This window comes from Peromyscus californicus, unplaced genomic scaffold (genome assembly GCF_007827085.1).
Source record: "Peromyscus californicus insignis strain IS unplaced genomic scaffold, ASM782708v3 Scaffold_4__1_contigs__length_199733344, whole genome shotgun sequence".
Taxonomy (NCBI): Eukaryota; Metazoa; Chordata; class Mammalia; order Rodentia; family Cricetidae; genus Peromyscus; species Peromyscus californicus.
The window spans coordinates 115159657-115181827 of record NW_026294562.1 but is presented as its reverse complement, the minus strand read 5'-3'; the positions used below and the strand labels follow the sequence as shown (position 1 = coordinate 115181827).

At 38.7% G+C, this 22171-nt stretch overlaps 1 protein-coding gene across 4 annotated transcripts in view; it reads left to right on the top strand.

The window, feature by feature from the left end:
• The first annotated feature begins 2556 nt into the window (after window positions 1-2556).
• Nox4 (NADPH oxidase 4) overlaps window positions 2557-22171 on the top strand; it is a 142995-nt gene continuing 123380 nt past the window's right edge. For 2 of the 4 annotated variants that reach the window (XM_052762962.1, XM_052762963.1), the window contains exons 1-2: window positions 2557-2861; window positions 3350-3445. In XM_052762962.1, coding sequence (XP_052618922.1) covers window positions 2805-2861; window positions 3350-3445 — 153 coding nt within the window. In that variant the 5' untranslated portion in view covers window positions 2557-2804. The remainder of the gene's footprint in view (window positions 2862-3349; window positions 3446-22171) is intronic. The other 2 variants (XM_052762961.1, XM_052762964.1) reach the window with 2 other exon arrangements.

Below are 22171 nucleotides of genomic sequence, written 5' to 3'. Positions count from 1 at the left end.
CTCCCATATCAATACAGCTTGGTAGACATTTTATTAGCAACACGTTCCTCACCTTGCAAACAATGAAGTGTGTTCTCTGTGCTAACAACATTGCTTAAAACAAATCAGCAAATCAAAATTCTGCACTTACATAAAACTTGATAACAATAGTATTTCCAACTCCACCGTCACCAGAAGCACACAGTTACCAAAAATTCAGACAGTTCCCTGGGCACCTCAAGCCCCTCATCATTTTCTACAGGGCTGTTCCCATTCTTGCCAATATCAGCTTCCCCACCTTTTCCCTTGGGACAGTGTCTATCTTTTCTCTGCAGTGGCCTTTTCAGGCTTAGGCTCTGGATTTGGAGGAGCAAGTTCAGCAGGTAACCTCAAAGATCGCTGAGACTGAGTTTCCCTTTGGGGCTTTGTCTCTAGCATTCCCTGCTGACTTTATTTTGGGCATGGCTGTGGAAACAAAGGCAAGTGTTGACTTAGAACATACAGTGGCTTTGGACATTCTCATTTCTTCACGACACCACTCCTACACCATATTTTTAAAAGAGAGGGTCACTCATTGAACAGGAGTTCACTGCTGACTGGGCTAAGCTAGCTGGTCAGTAAACCTCAGGGATATTCCTGCCTCTGCCTCCCCAGGGTTGGGATTACAAATCTAGGCTCCATTCATACTTTTTTTTTTTTTGTTTAACCTAGGTGTTGGAAATGGAACTCAAGTCTTCATGCCTTGGCAAGCATATTACTGACTGAGCTATTTCTCCAGTCCCTCATAATTTTTGAGGGCAGTCTTTCCTAGTCCTAGATAGGCACTAGCTACTTGCATTGCACATTCTGGCTTAGAGAGAATTTTATTGCAAAGAACCTGCTCAATGAGTGTTCTCACATAACACATTAGTAACTCTGTCCCATGGGGATGGCTTGCTGTTGTACTGTTTGTTTCATTGCAAGTCAGCGAAAGCACTTAGATTCTATAGCCTCAAAACAATAGAAGTGCATTGCATAATCAGGTTTTGCGTGTAGCATTCTCCTGATTACAGGTTGAATATTGGTCAACCTGCTTCCACAACTAATATAAGCAAAAGCCTGTTTTAGCTTTTTCTTCATCTTTAAAGAAGGCAAATCTCCATGAAGAGTTCCTATGAGAAGTGAGATTTTTGTATACAGATACAGGTCAGTGCCTGAAATTTAGCAGGAACATGTTTATATTTGGATGGTCATCCAAAAATGATGTCTTTTATGTTTTTGTCCTTGTTATTTTTTTTTCTGAAAGTAGCTGAAACTTTAAAATTTGTCTTTTATGAAACCAATCTTCCAAACTGATGTGGTCTGTTCAGCACATTGCATAGACATGACGACTTTGACTTCCTGTAGACCTGGCCCCATTTATTGAATGAGAGCGACAGAAGCATGCACACCTGATCTTTCTTCACTGGTGACACTCCTGGGGGGCGGGGTTCCATGTGTGACTTTCCTATTTCTTTAGGCATAACAATGCTAATAAGATTTTAGTATTATTTACACATAATATGGTCCTAAACTCTAGCTGGGGAAGTTTTCTTGATTCACTCATGCTTGAGACAGGTTATATATTAAAATGAGATGACAGAAAGAAACATGTGTGGAAGTCAACTAATAGTTGATGCATGTTTATTCCCGCTTTTCAAACTGAAGGTTGAAATCATTATAGACTTTCTTAAATTAACTCAGATAAGGACACTTCATGAAGTAAGTACAGCATGATTTTATTATATTTTAGTTTCAACTCTATTTCATGGCCAGTGTGATAAAATCAATTTTATTTTAAAAGAAAAGTCTTGCAGGTCCCACGATTAAGTTAAGCATGTCTGTCACCTGTTGATTATGTTAATAAAGCCACTGAACATCGATTATGCTACAGACATTATTTCATACGATTAATCGTTTAATTAACTATGCCCATTACACCCTCCTCACCCTTTCATGGACTTTTGGTATAAGTTTGAGAGGTTTTAGTTTAACCAAGTTGACTCTGCAATTAGGCAGCCTAAAGAGCACATTCCTAGAGGGAATCTGAGCCTTTCTAAAACTCCTGAAAATGACGTCAGCGTTAACTCTTTGCCAGTCTTTTGTGTTTAGCAAGGTCTAGAAAGCTTTATCTCAAGATAGGATGGGGTGGTTCAGCTGATAGTGAAGGGAGAGGCAAAGGGAGACCGGCTTATAGCTGTGAGGTGCTATTTGTTTGTAGGTAGGGCCACTTACTCCGGACTGGCGGGATGGAGGACTCTAATACACAAAAGCCTACTTCCGGCTCACATTGCCTTACCAAGTTTCTTTCTTCTGAACTTTTTTTGGGGGGTGGGGGAGGGGAGACATAACCATTCTCAGGGAAGTAGGTGTGTGCGTGTGCGCCTGGATGCAGAAAGAGTCCCCACCTTTCCGATTCTCATTCACACATCTGGAGCGGGGGTGGGGGCTGGGAGGGCTCGTCTGCAGCTGGACAGGCGGGGCTGGAGGCTGCAGGGGACGCCTCCACCTTCCCACCCGGGACGTCCTGAGCCGCTGCCACAACAACAGGCTCGCGCGAGACAAAGGAGCCGGCACGGGGCGGCGCGCGGGACCAGGGGGGCGCGGGGAGGCGAGGGCGCGGCGCGGGTGGGAGCCGGGGCGGAGACCTCCTGCCCGGCCTCCGGACTCGGTCCAGCCTTTGACCCTCGGTCCCCCGCGGCCCCCCTGCAGGCCGCGCCCCGGGAACCGCTGCCCCGGCCTCAACTCGCTCCTTTCAGCCCCACGCACCGAGCGGAGCGCAGCACCCGGGCGGGCGGCCGGCCGGCATGGCGGTGTCCTGGAGGAGCTGGCTGGCCAACGAAGGGGTTAAACACCTCTGCCTGGTAGGTTGGCGGGCCAGGCTGGCTGGGCGCTCCGTCTGCCCTGCTGCGAGTTTGATTCATTCTCGGAGGTGTGCGCGGGTGGGATGAGAGAAGTGGAAGTTTGGGGGGGTTCGTTTCAGACTTTCTCACCTTACTGCAACTTTACACATTGCTAGCGATAACTCCTTCCTGCTCAACGCTGGGGAACTTCACTACAGAGTGATGGAGAGCCTATGTGGAGGAACAGGGAGCTAAGGAGGCTCTTCATTATTAGCCTTTCAAAGGCTTGCCTCCTTTGCTATTTCAATTGCTTCAGTTCCCTTAGGCCATAGTGATGCCACTGATTTCTTAGTCTCACGCGAGGGTCCTCAGTGGCTTTTCCATTTTCTGACTGAGCATGCTTTGGGTAAATGCTGAGGTTGCATGTGCAGAGCTAAGTCCAGTGAGTGGCTTGTATCGGGTTATTTTTCATTTGTAATTTTTGCTTTCTCTCTCTTTGACTGGTCTAGCTCATTTGGCTGTCCCTAAATGTCCTGCTTTTCTGGAAAACCTTCCTGCTGTACAATCAAGGGCCAGAATACTACTACATCCACCAGATGTTGGGCGTAAGTGAAACTGGGGTGACCTGGTGGAGTGGGTCTGAGGCAGCAGACTGCTTCGGAATTTTGTCAGTCAAAAGCAGTATTTGCTGTAAATATAAGAAACGTGTTTCTCTCAGAAACGGTCAAGCTTCTTGATTTATCATTTGGTTCTTTAAGGACCAAGGGTAGTATCTGCTAAGGCCAGGTAAATGAACCTGTCAGACCAGGCTATTCTTGCCTGAAGGCAGTTGCTGCTTCTTTTTTTTTTTTTTTTTGCAAGCTGCACCTGGGAGCCCTGAAGGGCTTCCTTCTCCAGGAGGACCAGTCCATGATGACAGGTTGTTAGTCTACACTTATCAAGGCTTTCTGCCTGCCCACAAGTCTGTCCAGAGGACTTCAGCACTGTTTTCTTTTACTAACAGTTCTCACACAGTGTGTTGTCATTTATTTCTGGGTAGGACTTGGCTGGTTGCTGTAAGTCACTGGCTGGGTATGGTTCTGATCTGAGGACAACATCATACAAAGCTTTGCTCTGGTTTATTTCATGTTCATATTTCTCTTGGTTGTGTTTCTCATCTCTTTCTCCCATTCTATCTTCCCCTTAGTAGACCCTATAAATGGCAGGGTTCCCCAAGGCCGTCTTTGCATAAGGAGATTGAATTTTTGTTAGCAACAACAAAAAGTGTGAAATGTGTTATGAAATCTCAAGGCACCTGAGAGAGCAGATTTATCATCCTCACTCGAAAGAGAAGACTTACTGCTTTGTTTTTTCATAAATTTGTGACTATTTAAATAAAATCACTTCAGAGGAGTTCAGTGTAACCCGCTTCCCTTTTGTGTCTGGCATCCACAGGCTCATCCTTTACCCTTAGTACCTTGAGTAGTGGTTATCACATGTCAAGCCTGCAGTAACTGGCAGCTGAATTAATTGATATTTTATTAAACAGAGCACTGAATTTAAGCAGTTGGTTATGACATCTTTTTAACATTTAATCCCTTGAGCTCTAAGTAGTAGATTCAGAAAAATAGTTTAAAAAACAACACAGCCGGGCGGTGGTGGCGCACGCCTTTAATCCCAGCACTCGGGAGGCAGAGGCAGGCGGATCTCTGTGAGTTCGAGGCCAGCCTGGGCCACCAAGTGAGTTCCAGGAAAGGCGCAAAGCTACACAGAGAAACCCTGTCTCGAAAAACCAAAAAAAAAAATAAAAAACAACACAGACACACACACACACACACACACACACACACACACACACACACACACACACAAGCAAAAACAAAAACAAAAAAGCAAATGACCTCTTATTGAAGATTCTGAAGCTAACATGCTTGTCTTTCATCTGTCCAACTTTCATCTAGTTATCCAGGACTGTTTCTTCACATTGCTTTCCAAATGGACACAGGGATTAAAATCTTCACTAATTTTCAAGTGCCTTGCACTCTCATGCAGACCAGCAACAAAAGCCCACAAGCAAACAAAACCAAGCCAGTAACTGTAGCTTAAGAAACAAATTAAGAAACTATTCTCTGATGAATTCCCAAGGACTCCCAACCTTTCATCCTCATCTCTTGAAAACTCACTGCTCAAAATGAATTAATAAGCTAGACGTTTTTAAATGTGAGGTTTATTTCACTTAATACATCTCTTGGTGAACAACTTGGGGAAAAAAAAAAAAAAAAAACGACACTAGCGGAGTTTCTTGAGACCAGGGTGCCTGTGTTACTATACAAACCTAAGAACTGGAAAAGCCTTAACTCTGCTTTGGATTTTTACTCTAACAAAATAGCAACATTTTTAAAAGCAAACTAGTTTTGTTAGAATCCAACAAGGTAGTTTTTATGTACTTGGATGCTGTGTAATTTAATTTCAAATTTATGTTGGTGACAAATGAGATATGATTAAGATGGCATGTTCATGCACATACATAAAGGGACAGACGAATTACAACACATTTTGAAGACATTTTAAAATATGTTCCACTTTTCTACCTTCATTCTGCATTGGTGTTTTTGAGTAAATGACGGTACAAATCAGAGAAGTCTAAGAACTGTTGGTGCATGGCAGGGACTGGACCCATGAATGAAAGGCTCACCTAGGTGATATGGAGCACAAAGAACAACAATCAGGCTGATGAAGAGAGGTCATCACATCTTAGCTTTCTTGGAAACTCCAGACTAATCACAGAGGGTGGGCCTCCAAGGCCTTTGTTGGCACTTCTCACTTTCTGAAAATTATCTGTTATGGATTTTGTAGTATTTGTTTACCTAGGCTACTTGGAATAGATATTTCAGTTTACATATTGGTTTCTAATGAACGAGGACTTCCATCCATTCTTTTACTATTCACTTTGTAAACGAGTATTTAATGCGATTTTTATTGATGACAGTCTTCCTAGGCTTGCCTTTCTAATCTTACAATGATTGTGGTATTGTATTATTGTGAAAGAATTTACAGTTTGTACTCTATTACAAATCCAGCACAACAATGAGATGCAATTAATTTGAAAATGTACCTTTTGGTCTCCATGTTTGACATCTTTTGCATATCACTTGTTTAATAAGTTAAAGCTATACATGGGAAGGCATTCCACCATGACAGGAATGTAGAAATGCTGAGGGCTTCACAGGTATTGTGATGCTTTAAGTCACCTTCAGGTAAACGGTACATTTAAAAAAAACAAGACTAAACAAAAAAGCATGGTGATATTTCTGGAAATCAATTTCCATTGTTTTTAAAACAAACATGGAGGATGGGCGATGGCACTTGCCCAGCAAGCATGAATTCCTGAGCTCAAATGCCCAGCAGGCACATAAAAAGTAAGGAGTGACCAGGAACTTCTATAATCCCAGTGCTGTGGGAATTGAATACAGCAGAATCGCTGAGCCTTGCTGTATTTTAGCCTAGCTCCAGGTCAGTGAGAAACCCTGTCTCAAAGGAATGAGAGGGATAGAGCCAGACACCAGGTATCCTCTGGCGTCTACATACATGGGCTCATGTACTCAAACACAAATGTTTACAGACACCACATCACTCAGATACATAAATACACACAGATACCAAAAAGAAAAAAAAAACACAAAGGGAAATAGTAAACCCATTCCTCGAACATTTTGATGATAACATTAAATACACAAATTACTGTCATTTATCTGTAAAATGTAGTAGCAAAGTTATCCTGGTATCATAAGCTAGAAGGAGCTACTGAATATGTCTTATTCCCAGGAAGCTGTAGCTACCCAGAGGCATTAATTATTAGTAATTGTTTGAAATTTCTGTTTTATATTGAAGTCAATTATCTATGAAAGTTCATATATATATTTAAAATATGCCAAACACTCTACAAATGTTTGTTTATTCTAGGAAGCTATTCTACCCATTTTATACACCAATGTTGCTGTGTGACTTGCTCAGATGGTAGTAGTGGTGGGGCCGATGTTACAGTATTTTCTAGCCTCTCAGATTTTCTCTTACACTACACATTTTCTGCCCTGCCCATCTTAGGTACTTGTCCCATTGATTAATATTTCTTCTTATAAGTGCTGTTCAATACAAATATAATGCGAGACAAAGTAAAAAGCTACAGGAATTAATTGAAAAATACCTTTAGTCCAATAAATACAAAGTTTCATTCTTTTGACATATTCACTATTTAAAAAAAATCAAAGTAATATTTAACAGTTTATCTTGCCAAGTATTTGTAATAGAGTATATATTCTATTCTCATTTACATTATAACATTATATTCACTAAATTGTTATTAGAAATCCTAGACTATTATTTAAATTTTACAAAGCTTATAGATAAAAAGCAGATTCATTTACATAAATGCTCCACACATACATAGAGTTTTTCTAATAACACACATACTATCAGCTTTACAATTTAAATGTAGGAGTCTGGTGCCTGTGGCCAGTACCTTTAGTGCCTACAGTCTCAGCTACTTAAGATACTGTAGCAGGTGGATCGTTTGAACTCTGGTAACATGGTAATAAAACTCGGTCTCAAGAATAAAAGTTAATAAAATTAATGAACAACAACAAATCAGTCCCTTGGTAATCCTAGGTACAGTTAACACACCAAATCACCAGATGTGGCAAGTGGCTTGTTTTGGATAATTCATGTAAAGACCTTGGAGGTAGAATATTCTTGCCTTGATAGTGAGGTGACCTTACCATACTGCTTAAATCTAACAACTATTCAGCGAACTAGCTTAGTTACATATGCCTCTGGGACCAATGAGATGACTGAGCAGGTAAAGTACTTGCTGCCAAACCTGATGGACTGAGTCAGTCCCCAGGACTCACATGGCAGAAGGAAGGAGTGAACTGGCTTTCCCAAGGTATCTTCTAATCTACACACACACACACACACACACACACACACACACACACACACACACACACACACACACACACCATAAATATAAAAACCAAACCAAAAATCCCACCACTAGATCTGAATTTTGGTGACTTTCTAGTTCCTTCTCTGCTGAACAGAAGTTGACACTGAATGAGAAGGTATGGGATGTAATTATTGGTCTGCACCAGAAAAAAAACTTCTCAGAGTTCTGCTTCATGATCTGAACTTGTTGTTGGGAGCTGCTTAGAATTATGGGAAAACTAATTCTCAAAGCTGAAGTGTTCGTTTTTTATGGCCGTGTGATTATTTTTGGAACAAATTTAAAGGTTGAGAAACTTCTGACAGAGAAAATGAGATCCGAAGCACTGGAAGATTCAGGAAAGGTGAGATTAATAGGTTTTGGTGGGATTTCTTATGATTATTTGTTCCCAGACAGAGTACAACATTGTCACGGCTGGTTTATGCTCAAGTTAATGTGCTAATCATGCACGCCTTAGGAGATGTTTAATTGTGACATGCTGTGTGTTTTGGAATCTTAACATTGGTCAAGAGTAGAAAAAAAAACAAACCATTGAGCAAAAGCCAAGAGAAACATCCAAACAAACAAATAAGTAAAATCAACTAATAACTTCATCCAGTCTCCCATAGCAACTTTTAACATAAAGGATACTTTTGAATATTTAAGGTGAAATCTGTTTCCATTTATTTTAAGGCTGTTCAATGTGGTTACTTTTTTTTTTTTTTTCACCACATTAATGAATACCAATGTGTCGTGAGCCACCCTGAGCCACCTGATAGACGGAGTCAATCTCCAGGACTCACATGGTGGAAGGAATGACCTGGCTTTTCTCTTTTTTATTGGTGTAAAGTCATTGTTCATAATGTTAGATTTCATGAAAACAATTTCTTTCCAATATATCATGTATTAAAAAAAATCTGGATCTGGGGATGTAGCTCAGTGGTACAGTGCTTGCCTAATATACACAATGCCCTGAATTCTATCACCTGCAAAGGGTGATTTTTAATTGGTATAAAAATTTTAATGTGAGGCAAGCATATATCTTCTGGTAATAGATCAAGTTGTCTCTGATTTCTATTTTGTATTCTCTGCAAAGTAATTTTTGTGGAAAATATTCATTTTCTCTGTAATTGTTCTTAGTGCTATGATGAGAACTTATTTTTTTTCTCCTTTTTCCCCACAAATATTTTTTTAGATCTACTGCAGTGATGGTGTTTTTCTGTTCCTTTGGAAAGTCTTAACTGAGATTTCCATGTTGTTGGAAGAAAGTTGTGAGTGTTCCGACTCTTTTTAAATTTCTAGTGATATACAAATATGGCATTTCTAAGGGTAGTTACCATTTCTTGGTTCCTAGGGCTATCACAGAGCCTTTTAGGAGGCACATACCTGCCTGCTCACCATGCAGTCTGTGGTCTAATTTCACAGCTTTGATTCTGCTGAGGAAGGAAATATACGTTCCTTGAATTTCCAAGAGGGCTTAATCATTAACTTTCCCCCCTTTATTGTATAAATTATAATAGTCACTGTCTAGACTTAGCCACGCATGGATTGAGCTTTCAGTTCAGAGATATTTTCAGGCAAGTGTTTTTGTTGATGTTGAGATGGGAGAACCTGGTCATTGACAAGTGAGATGGACTATATTACATTACTTTGGCAGCAATCACATGTTCTTTTTTTTTTTTTTTTTCTTTTCTTTTTCTTTTTTTTTTATTAATTTATTTTGCAATACAATTCAGTTCTACATATCAGCCACGGATTCCCTTGTTCTCCCCCCTCCCGTCCCCCTCACCTTCCCCCCAACCCCCCCCCCCCCCATTCCCATCTCCTCCAGGGCAAAGCCTTCCCCACAGACTGAGGTCAACCTGGTAGACTCAGTCCAGGTAGGTCTAGTCCCCTCCTCCCAGGCCGAGCCAAACAATCCTGCATAGGCCCCAGGTTTCAAACAGCCAACTCATGCAATGAGCACAAGATCTGGTCCCACTGCCTGGATGCCTCCCAAACAGATCAAGCCAATCAACTGTCTCATCCATTCAGAGGGCCTGATCCAGTGGGGACCCCTCAGCCATTGGTTCATAGTTCATGTGTTTCCATTCATTTGGCTATTTGTCCCCAATCACATGTTCTTTATCTGCTCATACTAGACAGCAAGTTTTGACATTTTGTTTTTTTTCTGAGACTGCATGGCTTCAGAGTCACCACGTAGCACAAGCACAGCACCAGCCAGGCCCTAGTGATCCTCCCTCTGAGCACTGTGATTACAGCCTGTACCAGTGGTCCGGTGTGTTTGCGTGCCTTGTCGTAGATTTCCTTTTTTATTTTCCAAAAAATAGAAAATTCAGTTTGAAGTGGTTAGTTCACTGTTGACCATGAATCAGTGGCCTGATCACTATCTAGTCTATTGATTCTCAGGCCAGATTTAGCCCTCTGGAATAAACAGTATTAATTGGACTGTCAAGATGGCCATATAGGCCAGGTGACTGACTTAAGTTAAAACCCTGGTTGAACATGTTGAATCTCTGATGTTCAGTCCCATGTTGTGACACATTCCACCTTCCATCATCACACACATATCATGTGTGCTCACATACATTCACATGCAAACACAATAATAATTGCCAAAATTGAAGAGAAAGAACATATTAAACTTCACAACATATGGATTGCTAGCTTTTCATTTTATATGATATGATACTTGAAAACCTATGTCAGTGTAAGAAGTTAAGGAGGCTTAGTGATTTTCCTTTGAGGTAAAATACGTTTTCAGCATCGTGTTCGTTTTTGATTCCTCTTAAATTGTTAAAGAAGTATGAGGTATTTTACATAGATTATTCATAATTTCACATATCAGAAATTTGGGGCTAAATATTTAACCTCTTTGTTATATACCTACTGCATTACTCATTTTTATAAATATACAAAATAGCATTAAAGTGGAAACTGGGATGACCTTAAATATTTTCAAATTTGCTTTCTTCATTTTACTATGGAAGTGGTAATATCAACAACAATGCATGATTGAAGACTAGTGGAATCTAGACCATAACTACATCATAGCATTGCATTGATTATTTAATCCTTTAAATTAAACCATGGATTAGAGGTTTTTCAGTTTTTGTTTTGTAGCTGAGAAGCTGAATTATAGAGACTCCTTGACTTGCCAGTCATACTGTTGGACTATAGCCCAGTGTTTCTAGCTGTTGAATTTTCATCTTGTTTTTTTTTTTTAATTAGCTGAAAACTATAAACTGAATATACTTATTTCTCCAACATATTGTTTTGAAATATATGTATCTATGGAATGACTCAATGAGATAATTCATATATACATTAACTTAGCATTTTCGAGGCCAGTGTTCAAAAATACGATGGTTAGCTGCTATAGTCTCCATAATGTCTAATATACCTCTTGAACTTCCTAATCTTCAGTTATTTCTTAAATAACTGAAAATTTGTGTTTTTGGATCCCAACTTTACCAGTGCCTCTATCCTGGGAATCACCATTCTGTTCTTTGCTTCTGTGAATTTAGCTTTTCTAGATTACAAGTATCAGTGATATCAGGTGGTGATGTTTTTCCTTCTGTGCCTTGCTTGTTTCACTTAGCACATTAATCTCCAGGTTACCCATCATGCTATGCAAGTGGCAGGATTTGCCACTTATTTTGTTTAAACACGGAATACTGTGTCATTGTATACGGTCCATGTTTTCTTTATCTATTACTCTGCAGACAGAACTTGTCTTATGGGTTTTTGTGCTCATCTGCATCTATGCATAGCAATATCAGGGTGGACCATGTGGAACTGACATTTTTTTTTGTGAGTCAGGAACAATCAGATGTCAGCCATTTTATACAGTTCTACCTGTAATAACTGCTACCATTTATTGATCACACACAATGTTCCAGGTACAGTTCTTGGCCCATTTGTTCTTCAAACTTATTTAATCTTTGTGTTCATTTGAATTGTTACAACAATCACGAAAGATAGGAATTTAAATACAATACAATTTGAAATCTTTAGGTTGACGGTGATTAGATAATGTTCTACGATCACTGTAGCTAACGAATGTCAAAGTCCAATCTGAGCCCCCACTGGTGTGACAGTCAAACTACAATCTGCTCACTCATTCTGTTGTGCAGGGCTCTCAGATAGATTGTGTTACAACATGGAATTCTCTTGTACTTTTGTATGTACAATGTATGTGTTTGTGTGTGTGTGTGTGTTGCAGGGTGCACACATGCTGTGGCATATGGGTAGATGACAATTTGTAGGAGTAGTTTCTTTCCTGCCATTGTATGCATTCATCTGAGGGATAAAATGGATGCCATCAGATTTGGCGAGTGTCTGTATTTGCTGAGCTATCTCGGGGACCTACGTTCTCTGTCCTTAAGTGAGGTTCATAGGCATCCTCTCACAATGGTCCTGAAAAAGATTGTTAGGATGCTTGTTTATATATCTGTTATTATACCTTTATATTTGTCAATAAGTACTTAAACAAAGTCAAGAAAAGACTATTATATTATTCTGAAAATATTTTTAAATTTTATTTCTTTTATTTTGTGTATGAGTGATTTGCTTGACTGTATGCCTGTGCACCACTTGCATGCCTAATGGCCAGAGAGATCGGAAGACAGCATTGGATTTCCTGGGACTAGAGACTTAGAAGGTTGTGAACCACCATGTGGGTGCTAGGAATCAAACCTGGGTCCTCTGGAAGAGGAGCAAGTGCTCTTAACCACTGAGCTGATTCCTAGCCCTGCCAACATTATTTCCAATAATGTTCTTCTATGATCCTTATACTTTCTTCATGTTGTTGAAAATCAAATAAATGAACTCTTCATGAGCAATTGTATCAGTATTTCATTTTGATAGCTTCAATGGCATTGAATGTGACCTCAGGGAACTGACTTTGTGAATTTTGAGGGACTATTTGGTTTTGCATGTAGCAAAGGCTGATAATAATAGTAGTGACTGTGAATATAATAGTCATGGAGACCAAAGATGCTTTCTACTGAGAATTAGTCTGCCTGGGGAAATGGGAGGGAAGACAGTAAGTAGTACTGTGATGCATCACAGAGACCAAAGGGATTGTTACAGTCTTTGTGTACTCAAAGCAAAGCTGAATGTGGACAGCCAGTCTTCTAACCTCTGGTCTATGTTTGTTCATGTCCATCATGCTCACTACTGTGTTTGCCATAGAAATAATTTTTAAAATTGCAGTGCTAATTCTGGAGAGGAAGAATGAAGATAACTTTGTAATTTCTTTCTTTTTTTTTTTTTTTTGTCGGAGCTGAGGACTGAACCCAGGGCCTTGCACTTGCTAGGCAAGCGCTCTACCACTGAGCTAAATCCCCAACCCTGTAATTTCTTATTGCAAAGATTTTGGGTTTTAGAAGTCTGTGTAGATGAGTTTGAATCATGGTTCAGGCATTTTGCTTTGTTTTGTTTTGAGAAGGGGTTACCTTGTGTAGCCTTGGCTTTCCTGGAACTCTCTATAGACCAGGCTGGCCTCGAACTCAAAGATCAGGTTCAGGCATTTCTATGCATTTAGGATTTTGGCACACTAATGTTCTGAGACAGTCTAATCTTTGAAATGAAATTAAGTCTTGGAAGATTGCATATGAACAAACAGGGGCAATGCTTAGTATATGGTACATATATTCTTAGAAAATAAGTATTGCTATAAATACTATATAGTAGTTTTAGTATTATTGGTAACGACACTGTAGATACTATTAAATAGAAATAGTGTACATTATTTATGTTTATAAGTGCACGTGCTAAATGGAGCTCAGTGACATAGAGATGGGAAGGATTTACTGACCATACAGCACATGGCTTGCAGGGCAGGTCGGTTTGTCCCTTGCTCCATTATTGTAGTGCTTACAGGATGCTTAGTAAATAGATACTCACTGATGAGGCTGCATATTTGCTGCTCAGCTGGAACATTTGATTCTGAATCATTTGACTGACCTCTGAGTTCTTCCCTGCTTCTTTTTGAGAAAAGAACAATATGTGTTGCTTTTGGTCATTGTCACAAAGTTTGTAGAAACTTGGCTGATTGTTCTGTAGAGTTTCTGTTTGAGGCAGATGTTTTTTGTCATTAGGAAGTCATTAAGAAGACTTATTACTATTATTAACTGAAGCTTTGGTTTTTTTAACAAACAAGAAAAATAGTGATTATTTCATCATGATGTTCTGATTTTTTAAATAAAATTAAAATAACAGAGCAGTGTTCATTGAAGCCTTCTCATGTACTTGAAATTGGCCTATATTGCCACTGTATTTTTTTTCAAAGTCCCGAATCTTCTTCAAGGCAGGTCCTACTCATGAGAAGAAGCTAAAGAATAGAATTTAAACATGAAACTCATTGTGTTATTTTTAAAAGCGTGAAAAATGTCAATTTCCTTCTTTCCTGTAGTCTCTTCCTTTCCAACCTTGTATAGTAATTCATGTTGCACTTTGGTACCGTGGAAAACACAAATGTATTCTAGTCATATCCGTGTTATACCCAGTGTTATGACATGAAAGTCAACTGTTTCAGGAAACTGAAACCCACACAGATGTGAAAGATGTTATATATAATTTGTGTCCCTTAGTGTCCAACAGGTTCTAAGGGTATTGTCATAGTGCCATGCCATGACACTCCTGAAGGACATTAAGAAACATTTGTGGAAAGGAATAAGAAAAGAGTTTTCCTTCCTGAAGAAAAAATGCAGTGAGCTTTCAGTGTCAAATACACGTTACATTTACAGAGGTCACTACTGAAGTGTGATTTCAAATGTCTGTGCCATGTTTTAGGTAATAATAACACTTGTTTAACAGAAAATAGCTCAATTAGAAAATACTCAGCACCTTGAGCCCACTTCACTTTATACCTTCATATACAATGAAGTTTGTGCTGTGATAAATTTAGATAGTGAGACATGAAGTTTCTTATGAAAATAAGTTTCTTTCCAGTACTGGCAATGAGACCAATGGAAAAGTAGATGGAGTAAGAAGAATGTGGATTTTGGTTCAACTTATTTGTGTGCATTTTTAGAAATTAGAAAGTTGAACTTGACAATGGTTTCTATATATGATAAGTTAATTCAACATATGGTCAAAGTTATTTCCATGGTCTTTGAAATTTTTAAAGACATATGTCTGTAGATATATAAGATTATTAAAAGTCACATGTAGTAATGGCAAAATGAAATGAATTATGTACTCAGTAAAATGTTTTATATCTCTGAGAATAAAAAGAGAGATTTTAAAATTAATATTTATTTAAGAGATAATTTTAGATGATGCCTTTTTTGACCATATTCCCTTTTCCCATGATAGGATTTTCAATTTCATGACTTCAAATTACAAGTAACCACATTCAGTGAAATTTGGAAAGCTCACTTCAGTTGGAGGGAAGCAGACTGGCTCTTGCTTAAAGCAGGCTTCATTTTTTCCCAGGCTGTGCTTTTATGTCTCCTTGTTTGCCTAGCTCCTCGGAACGCTTTGCCAGTGCCTTCCTCTTACCATGCCATCCCTGATTTCAAGGGGAGCGATGGTGCCCTAAGCAAAGAGGGTTTTGTATGAAATGTGAAAGTAAAAAGTAGCAATTTGGGGCACAGATGAGTTAGGGTAATAAAGCTGCGTTTCCCTACCCCACTGGTATTCTTTACTTTATAAGTTACGTGGGGATTTTGAGCTTTGTCAGATATTGGGGTTTGAAGAACCATGAACTTGGAATTTCATTTTTAAAGTATATTGAATTGGACAAAGTGAAAAATTTCTTTTTCTCCCCACTAGTTCATAATGTCTAAGGGGAACACCTGGCAAACATCGTCAGTGGTCTCTATTAATGGATTTCAGCTGGTGAGAAATGACTCTCCTTGAACCACAAGAGTGTACGAGTCCACTAGGAAGGCTCATTCTCTGTTCACGAGATGGTGTTTGCTATGGAGAGTTGTCTGTATTCCATTTGTTACATCTCATTCTGCTTTTCTTTAGGGCTGAAAATAGGCTTGGTCTATAGAACCTGTCACTGAAATAGCTATTCAGATATTTTAATTCTCCACCTCTTTTCAGATGTTGGAGAGAAAATGAAATTCTTTGAAGAGTTTGGTTGCTGGTTCAGATGGGATTCACCTTTTTAGAAAGTTTGCTTGAATAACTGGTCTGTTCTTCTAACTTGAATATGTCAACTGTAAGGAGAAAACAGCATTTTTAAAGGAAGACTTTAGATATATGAAATATAATTGTTGAAGTCTTTTTGACATCCATTCTAATTTCTATTGAAATGAAATGTCTGCCATTAACATTTTCTGAGCATGATGTGTCTCTTAGTTCAAATGTCAAATATGGAAATAGATACAGACCTCAGAGTATCAATGGTAATGGAATGATCTTTCACAAATAACATAAATTTTATGGACATTGATCAAGTTGCCATCTTCAAATTATACTTTATATAGTTTATTAAAAATACAGGGTCTGGCTCAATTTCAATTGAAAATATAGGTATATGCTTTGGCTTTTAATTTTAGAAATTATGTTGGGAAAATTTAAAAATGGCTTAATGATAAGGGATGAAGCAAGCGATTGGGATGGTTATTTTGGATCAAGAGTACCTGCTAAGTCATTATGCATGCAGTGACTGTAGTTAAATGTGGTGTCTCTGTTGCACAGGAAAAGCTGGGCCTATCTGAGCTTTCCAGTCAACCATGTTCAACAAAGTCAGATGTACTCCTTGCCACTTCCAGGTCCCAGATCACTTATATTGAAGGAAGAAAATGTAGCAGTGTTCTGTAACCAAATTCTCTAGATCTGGAAGCTTTGTTGTACCTTAGAAACTAGTAAAGGCTTAGGGGTGGGCACAAACATTTGCAGCAAGGATATGATACAAAGAGATGATTCACTTCAGTAATGTCTTTCAGTCAAAGAGTGAAGACATTTCATGGGTTTACTGTATGCATTTTTGTTACTTGAAGCCACATAAAGGCGCTTTTTAATGCTCTTTCAATTCTTCAGTTCTAGGCTCTACAAGCCAGTGACCTTAATTGAGGCCACAGGTGTTACTTGAGATACACATTCTATTGCTGTGCCACTGGTGATCTTTTCCTTCAACAACACTGTCTGTAGAAGCTCATGGACATGCTTACATGCAATCCCAAATTCCATTCATGTTGAACATTAACTTTCCCAGACAGACACAGTCCAGAAGTGAATCACTATTGCTCCAGGTGATTGGACACATGAAAGACAAGGTAGACATAACCTGACAGAAATATCAAGTTCTGGTATTTTTTTCTTCTGTATAAAGAAAGAAGCTATAAATTCTTATATTATAGCTACCTGTTCCATTAACTTGTAATAAACTTTTAGGAAAAAACACACTTGCACTGAAAATAAAAAGACATTCATTTTTAGAAAGAATAGAAAGAAATACACTAGCATGTAACATAGGAAGGATTTAAGTTGGCAATAAGGAAATCTGGATACAGAGTAAGATAGGCTCTAACCTTTTGGTTATATTTTTATTTCTATAAAAAAATAATTCTTCAGCCCTTTCTATTTATTCATTTAGTGTGCATGCCTTAGTAGTTTATTTGTGAATGTGCATGTGTGTGAACACTTTTGCACATGTGCAGAAGACAGAGATTGAAAATCAAGATGTCTTTCTCTATTGCTTTCTACCATGTTTTTTGAGACAAGGTCTCTCACTAAACCTGAAACTCAGTGATTGGCTAGAATGTCTGGCCAACAAACTCCGTGGATCTGCCTATTCTGGGTTACAGACAGGAAGCACTACATTCAGTTTCTACCAAGACTCTGATCAGGGAACTTAGGTCTTTGTGCATGTGTGGCATCCTTGACTGACTGATCCTTCATCTCCTCTGGAAATGATCACTTGTTTTAGAGATGTTATTTTCCCTTGCCACTGTTTAAACTGAGAAAAGGAGTCAACTGGAGTCAAAAATTATGAGACAGTTAGCAGTTTCTAGGTCACCTTGAGGACAGAAGCCTGTTAGCATTATTTGGACTCAGTTATAGTTTATTGCAGTCTTAAGGATTTCCACTTTCATTTGTATTGTAAGAAGTGATGAAAGGAGAGTATAAGTTTTTTTTTTTAAACAGTTGATTACTATGAACTATTTTCTAGTTGTTCACAGTATGCCAGTTGTTACTGATTTGGTGAAGCCTTATCAAAATCATTATTGTTTAATCTGATTTTTAAGTAGCTCATAACTGCAATGTCATTTTTATTTTCCCCATCTGTCACCTCTCCCTCTTTCCCCTCCTTCCACTGTCCCCCTCCTCCTTCCTCTTTCTTTCCCTTCTCCCATCTTACTCCTCTTCATTCTACCCGTTCCTCTTCCTCATCGTCTTCTCTTGTTCTTTCTTTTCTTTGTGGTTCTGGAGTCAAGTTTATGGACTCACACATAGTAAGCAAGTACCCCACTCCTCAGCTAACTCTTGTTTTGTTTGCACTGTGTGTACTGCAAACACGTTGTGGGTAATACCTGCCTATGTATGCGTATATGGGAACCACAGGGCAACAGTGAATGTCTCCTGTATCACCCTTGACTTTTTTTTTTTTTTTTTTGAGACAGGATTTCTCATTGAACCTGTAGTATGCCTGTTGGCTTGACTGGCTGGCCATTGAGCCTCAAGGATTTACCTGTCTCTTCCGCCCAGTGTTGGAATCATAGGCACACACTGCCATCCTGTTTTTTTTTTTAATGGGTTCTGAGTGTATAAACTCAGTTCCTAATGCTCGTGCAGCAAACTTTTTACTGACTGAGCCATCTCCCCAGCTCTCTAGCCCATCTTTTCTTCTTGAGTGAGGTCTTGCTACCATGGAACATCCATAATATTCCAAGTTAATATCATTATAATGATTTATTCATTGTACAAACCAAATAATGAAACCATTCACATTAGAAATAAAGAATTGATTTATAGGCATAAGAACTATAGTGTTACAGATGTTTTAGACTATGAAAAAGAAAATTACCTACAAGATTTTGCGACATTATATATATAATAAGCTTCTTCATGGTGTTGTCTTTTATCTGTATTTGTTTGATGATCACATTTTATTTTTGCCTTTCACTGTTCAAACCGCGTTTTGCCCAGTGAGTGCTTATTATAAATATATGTCTTTATGAATGACCATGCATTTTGAGGTCACCAAGAATGAGAGGTAATTTAGGCCTTGGCACTTCATCTGTGCTGACACCTGATAACTTAGGAAGACGTGATAAATCAAAGATAAAACAATCCAACATTAGAATTAAATGCTCTTTGATGTGAAAATGAATCACTGAGAAATCATCCGGGCTTGTCAGAGTATTTGAAAAGGGGAGAAAGGATATAGAGGGTAGAGTGAGGTATTTGCTTTAATAAGTCCTTGTAGAAAAAGTAAGCCTCGAGCTGGAGTTAGAAGGCTGTTACAGTTCGTCTATTTGTCTTGGAGGCTGCATAAGGTCAACTTGCATCACAGATGGAATAGAAATAGTGTGAGCTGTAGATAGAGAACTGGGGTTTGTAGTGATAATGTGGACTAATTTAAGCAATGCATCTGGGAGCTAATCTGAGCCACATATGAAAATATAGCCACATGGCCTTATGATATCATCAATTTGGCTTGTCACAACCTACTTGTAATATAAATTAAGACAAAAATGGCTTGGACTGACTGACCTCTATAATCTCATGAAAGAGTTCTAGTTGCTATCAGTTATTTCTTTAAACTGAGCTTTGCTCAGTTCCAGAATAAGTCAGAGCTGCTGGAAACTGGAGAGTAGAAAAGGACTGGCTACTTTTGGGTGATAAGATAGGGTGGTTCTGAACTCTAAGCCTAGATTTGAACCAGATTTCTTGGGTAATCACTTTTTGTACCCTCTTTATTCTAGAGGAAGAATGTTGAAGGACCATTCATTCATTCAACATCTAATAGTTGCTTAGAAGTTTTTTTGAATTCATTAAATGCTTATGAGCAAAATAAAGCTCATCTTCATAAATGCACTGGGGACCCCACTCTGCAGAGCTAAAGATGTGAAATCTGAGGGAATGGACATTAGAAAAACTGCATCATGTTTGTGGAGGGCTACCAACACCTATTGCTAGGGATGACTACACTTAATTCTATGTCTTTCACTATTACTATATATTCCTTTGTGATGTGTGTACTTTATTGTCTCTTTGTTTTTCAGTTTCCAGGTGAGAAAAAATGAGATTGAGATAGAATTCGTATTACCTAAGTTCACACAGCTAGTAAAGGGACTTCAAAATTAAATTTACTGGCTTCAGAATATACCCTAAACAGGGACAGCACAAAACTAGTGTGTCTTGAGGGGTCTACCACAAAGTTTTTTGTTGTTGTTTTGGAGTATGTGTGTGTTTAGTGTAATATATGCACATATGTCTGGTATATGCACATTTGTGTGGTGTGTGTGGTATAGGTATATGTGTATGTGATATAGGTATGTGAGGTTTATGAATGTGTGTATATGTACATATGTGTGTGCACATGTGGGCCTGTGTGCATACATTCCAATGCAAATGTGAAGGACAGAGGACAATGTGAGGTGTCCCTCTCAGCCTTATTCCTTTGAGACAGATTTCTCCTTGTACCTGAACCTAGGCTGGCATCAGTTGAGCCCCTATTCTGACTTGACCCCTACAATGTTGGAGTCGCAGACATGTGGCCTTCTCTCTCTCTCTCTCTCTTTTTTTTTTTTTTAAATCAAGGCTCTGGGAGTTTGAATTCAGCACTCTATCCACTCAGCCATCTCTCTAGCCTGACCCGTCATAAGATACAAAACCCCAGAATTTTTCAAAGGGAAGTGAGTGTATGCTTATTTTAAAGTTGGCCACCCACAGTCAGATTTGTAAACTCTTATAAAGACTTACATGTAATGATAGGAAAATGTATGAGTTGAGAAAAAGTGTGAGCAGATAAAAGTGTAAGGAGGTATTGTGGTTTGGAGAGGTACTAGATAAGGTGTCTAAATCCACATTCTCCTCTGGGGTGTGATGTGTAGTTAGGAAAGTGACAGTGCATGCAGGGGATTTCTCTTCCCATCCTTGTTTCTTTATAAAATGTTGGTGTAGTTTACATAAATACAAACAGAACGATGAGCTGATGACTTACCGGTCTATGAAGGAGCTGTGGCTTTAAAATATGTAAGAATTAGGCATTTGTATTGTCGTCACTTGGTTTAATTAAAATATGTTCAAGGGAGAGAAGATAAAATTAACTTTACAGGGTGAAAAATTTTATCTATCTATCTATCTATCTATCTATCTATATATATATTGACAAATATAAATACTGAATCACAATACAAATATAAATACTGAATCACAATACAAATGTGCTTTATAAAAACATTTATTTTTATTGATCCTTGGAAATGGCTGATTGTTGACTCATAAGAGGAAGCTACAAAAGACCAGTTCTACGCATTTACTATTAATACTCCCAAGACCTTTTCAGATCCCTTTGAACAACAGATTTGCATAGCCCTTTGTTTGTAGAATGTCACATTCCTCTAAATTGTGAAGAAAATTCCTAGTTGAGAGAAAAAGGTTCATTTGAAAATTATTTCATCAGAAATGGTACCTGGTGTGTTCTTCTGGAGTCAGCTAATTCATAGAATTTTTTTTTAAAGTCTTTTAGTAGATTGCCAGAAATTCGGATAGAGAAGCAAACCCCATGAATGTAAAGCTTTTAGCTTAGGCAAAGTTAAGAGGGAAAATAGCATGTCGGATTCACACTCTATATAATTTAGTGAGTTGCAGCAGGAGCAAATTCTGTACCTACTCTCTCTTCCTCATTATTTTTTCTTTCTAGTGTAGAATAAAAGGGTCATGACTTCATAGCAACTCCTGGGAATCAAGCTTATATGTCATGAACTCAAGGACCACCATCTTTGGGTATAATTGTTCTATAATTTGGGGTCTCAGAATGACAGATGTCATCGGAGTGAGGAATATGGTGATCTTCAGTGCCGTTCTGTGTCTCTCTTGTGGATTTGTTTAATAGGAGTGCTTGGGGAAGTGTCTTCGACGATAAGCGACCCTCAAGATTATTTCAAGAGTTATAGAGGCCACCGATTATGTTCAACATGAAAAATAATATTGGAGCAGGAAATCGTACCCTTTTCAGACCCTTTTATCTTCTGTTTTAGTTATTCATTTCAGGAAATTGTTATCCATTGCAGCTCTGTGGGTGGAAGTTACCAGGAAACAGATTTCATCTTCTCATAAGCAAATAAAACAGTTTGACAGTGGGACAGACTGCTATTTCCGGAGAAATTAAAACAGGGGTTTCCTCTTGATTGGAGACTCTCAGGGAGGAGACAGGTCCTAGGTTGGATGGGAGGAGATG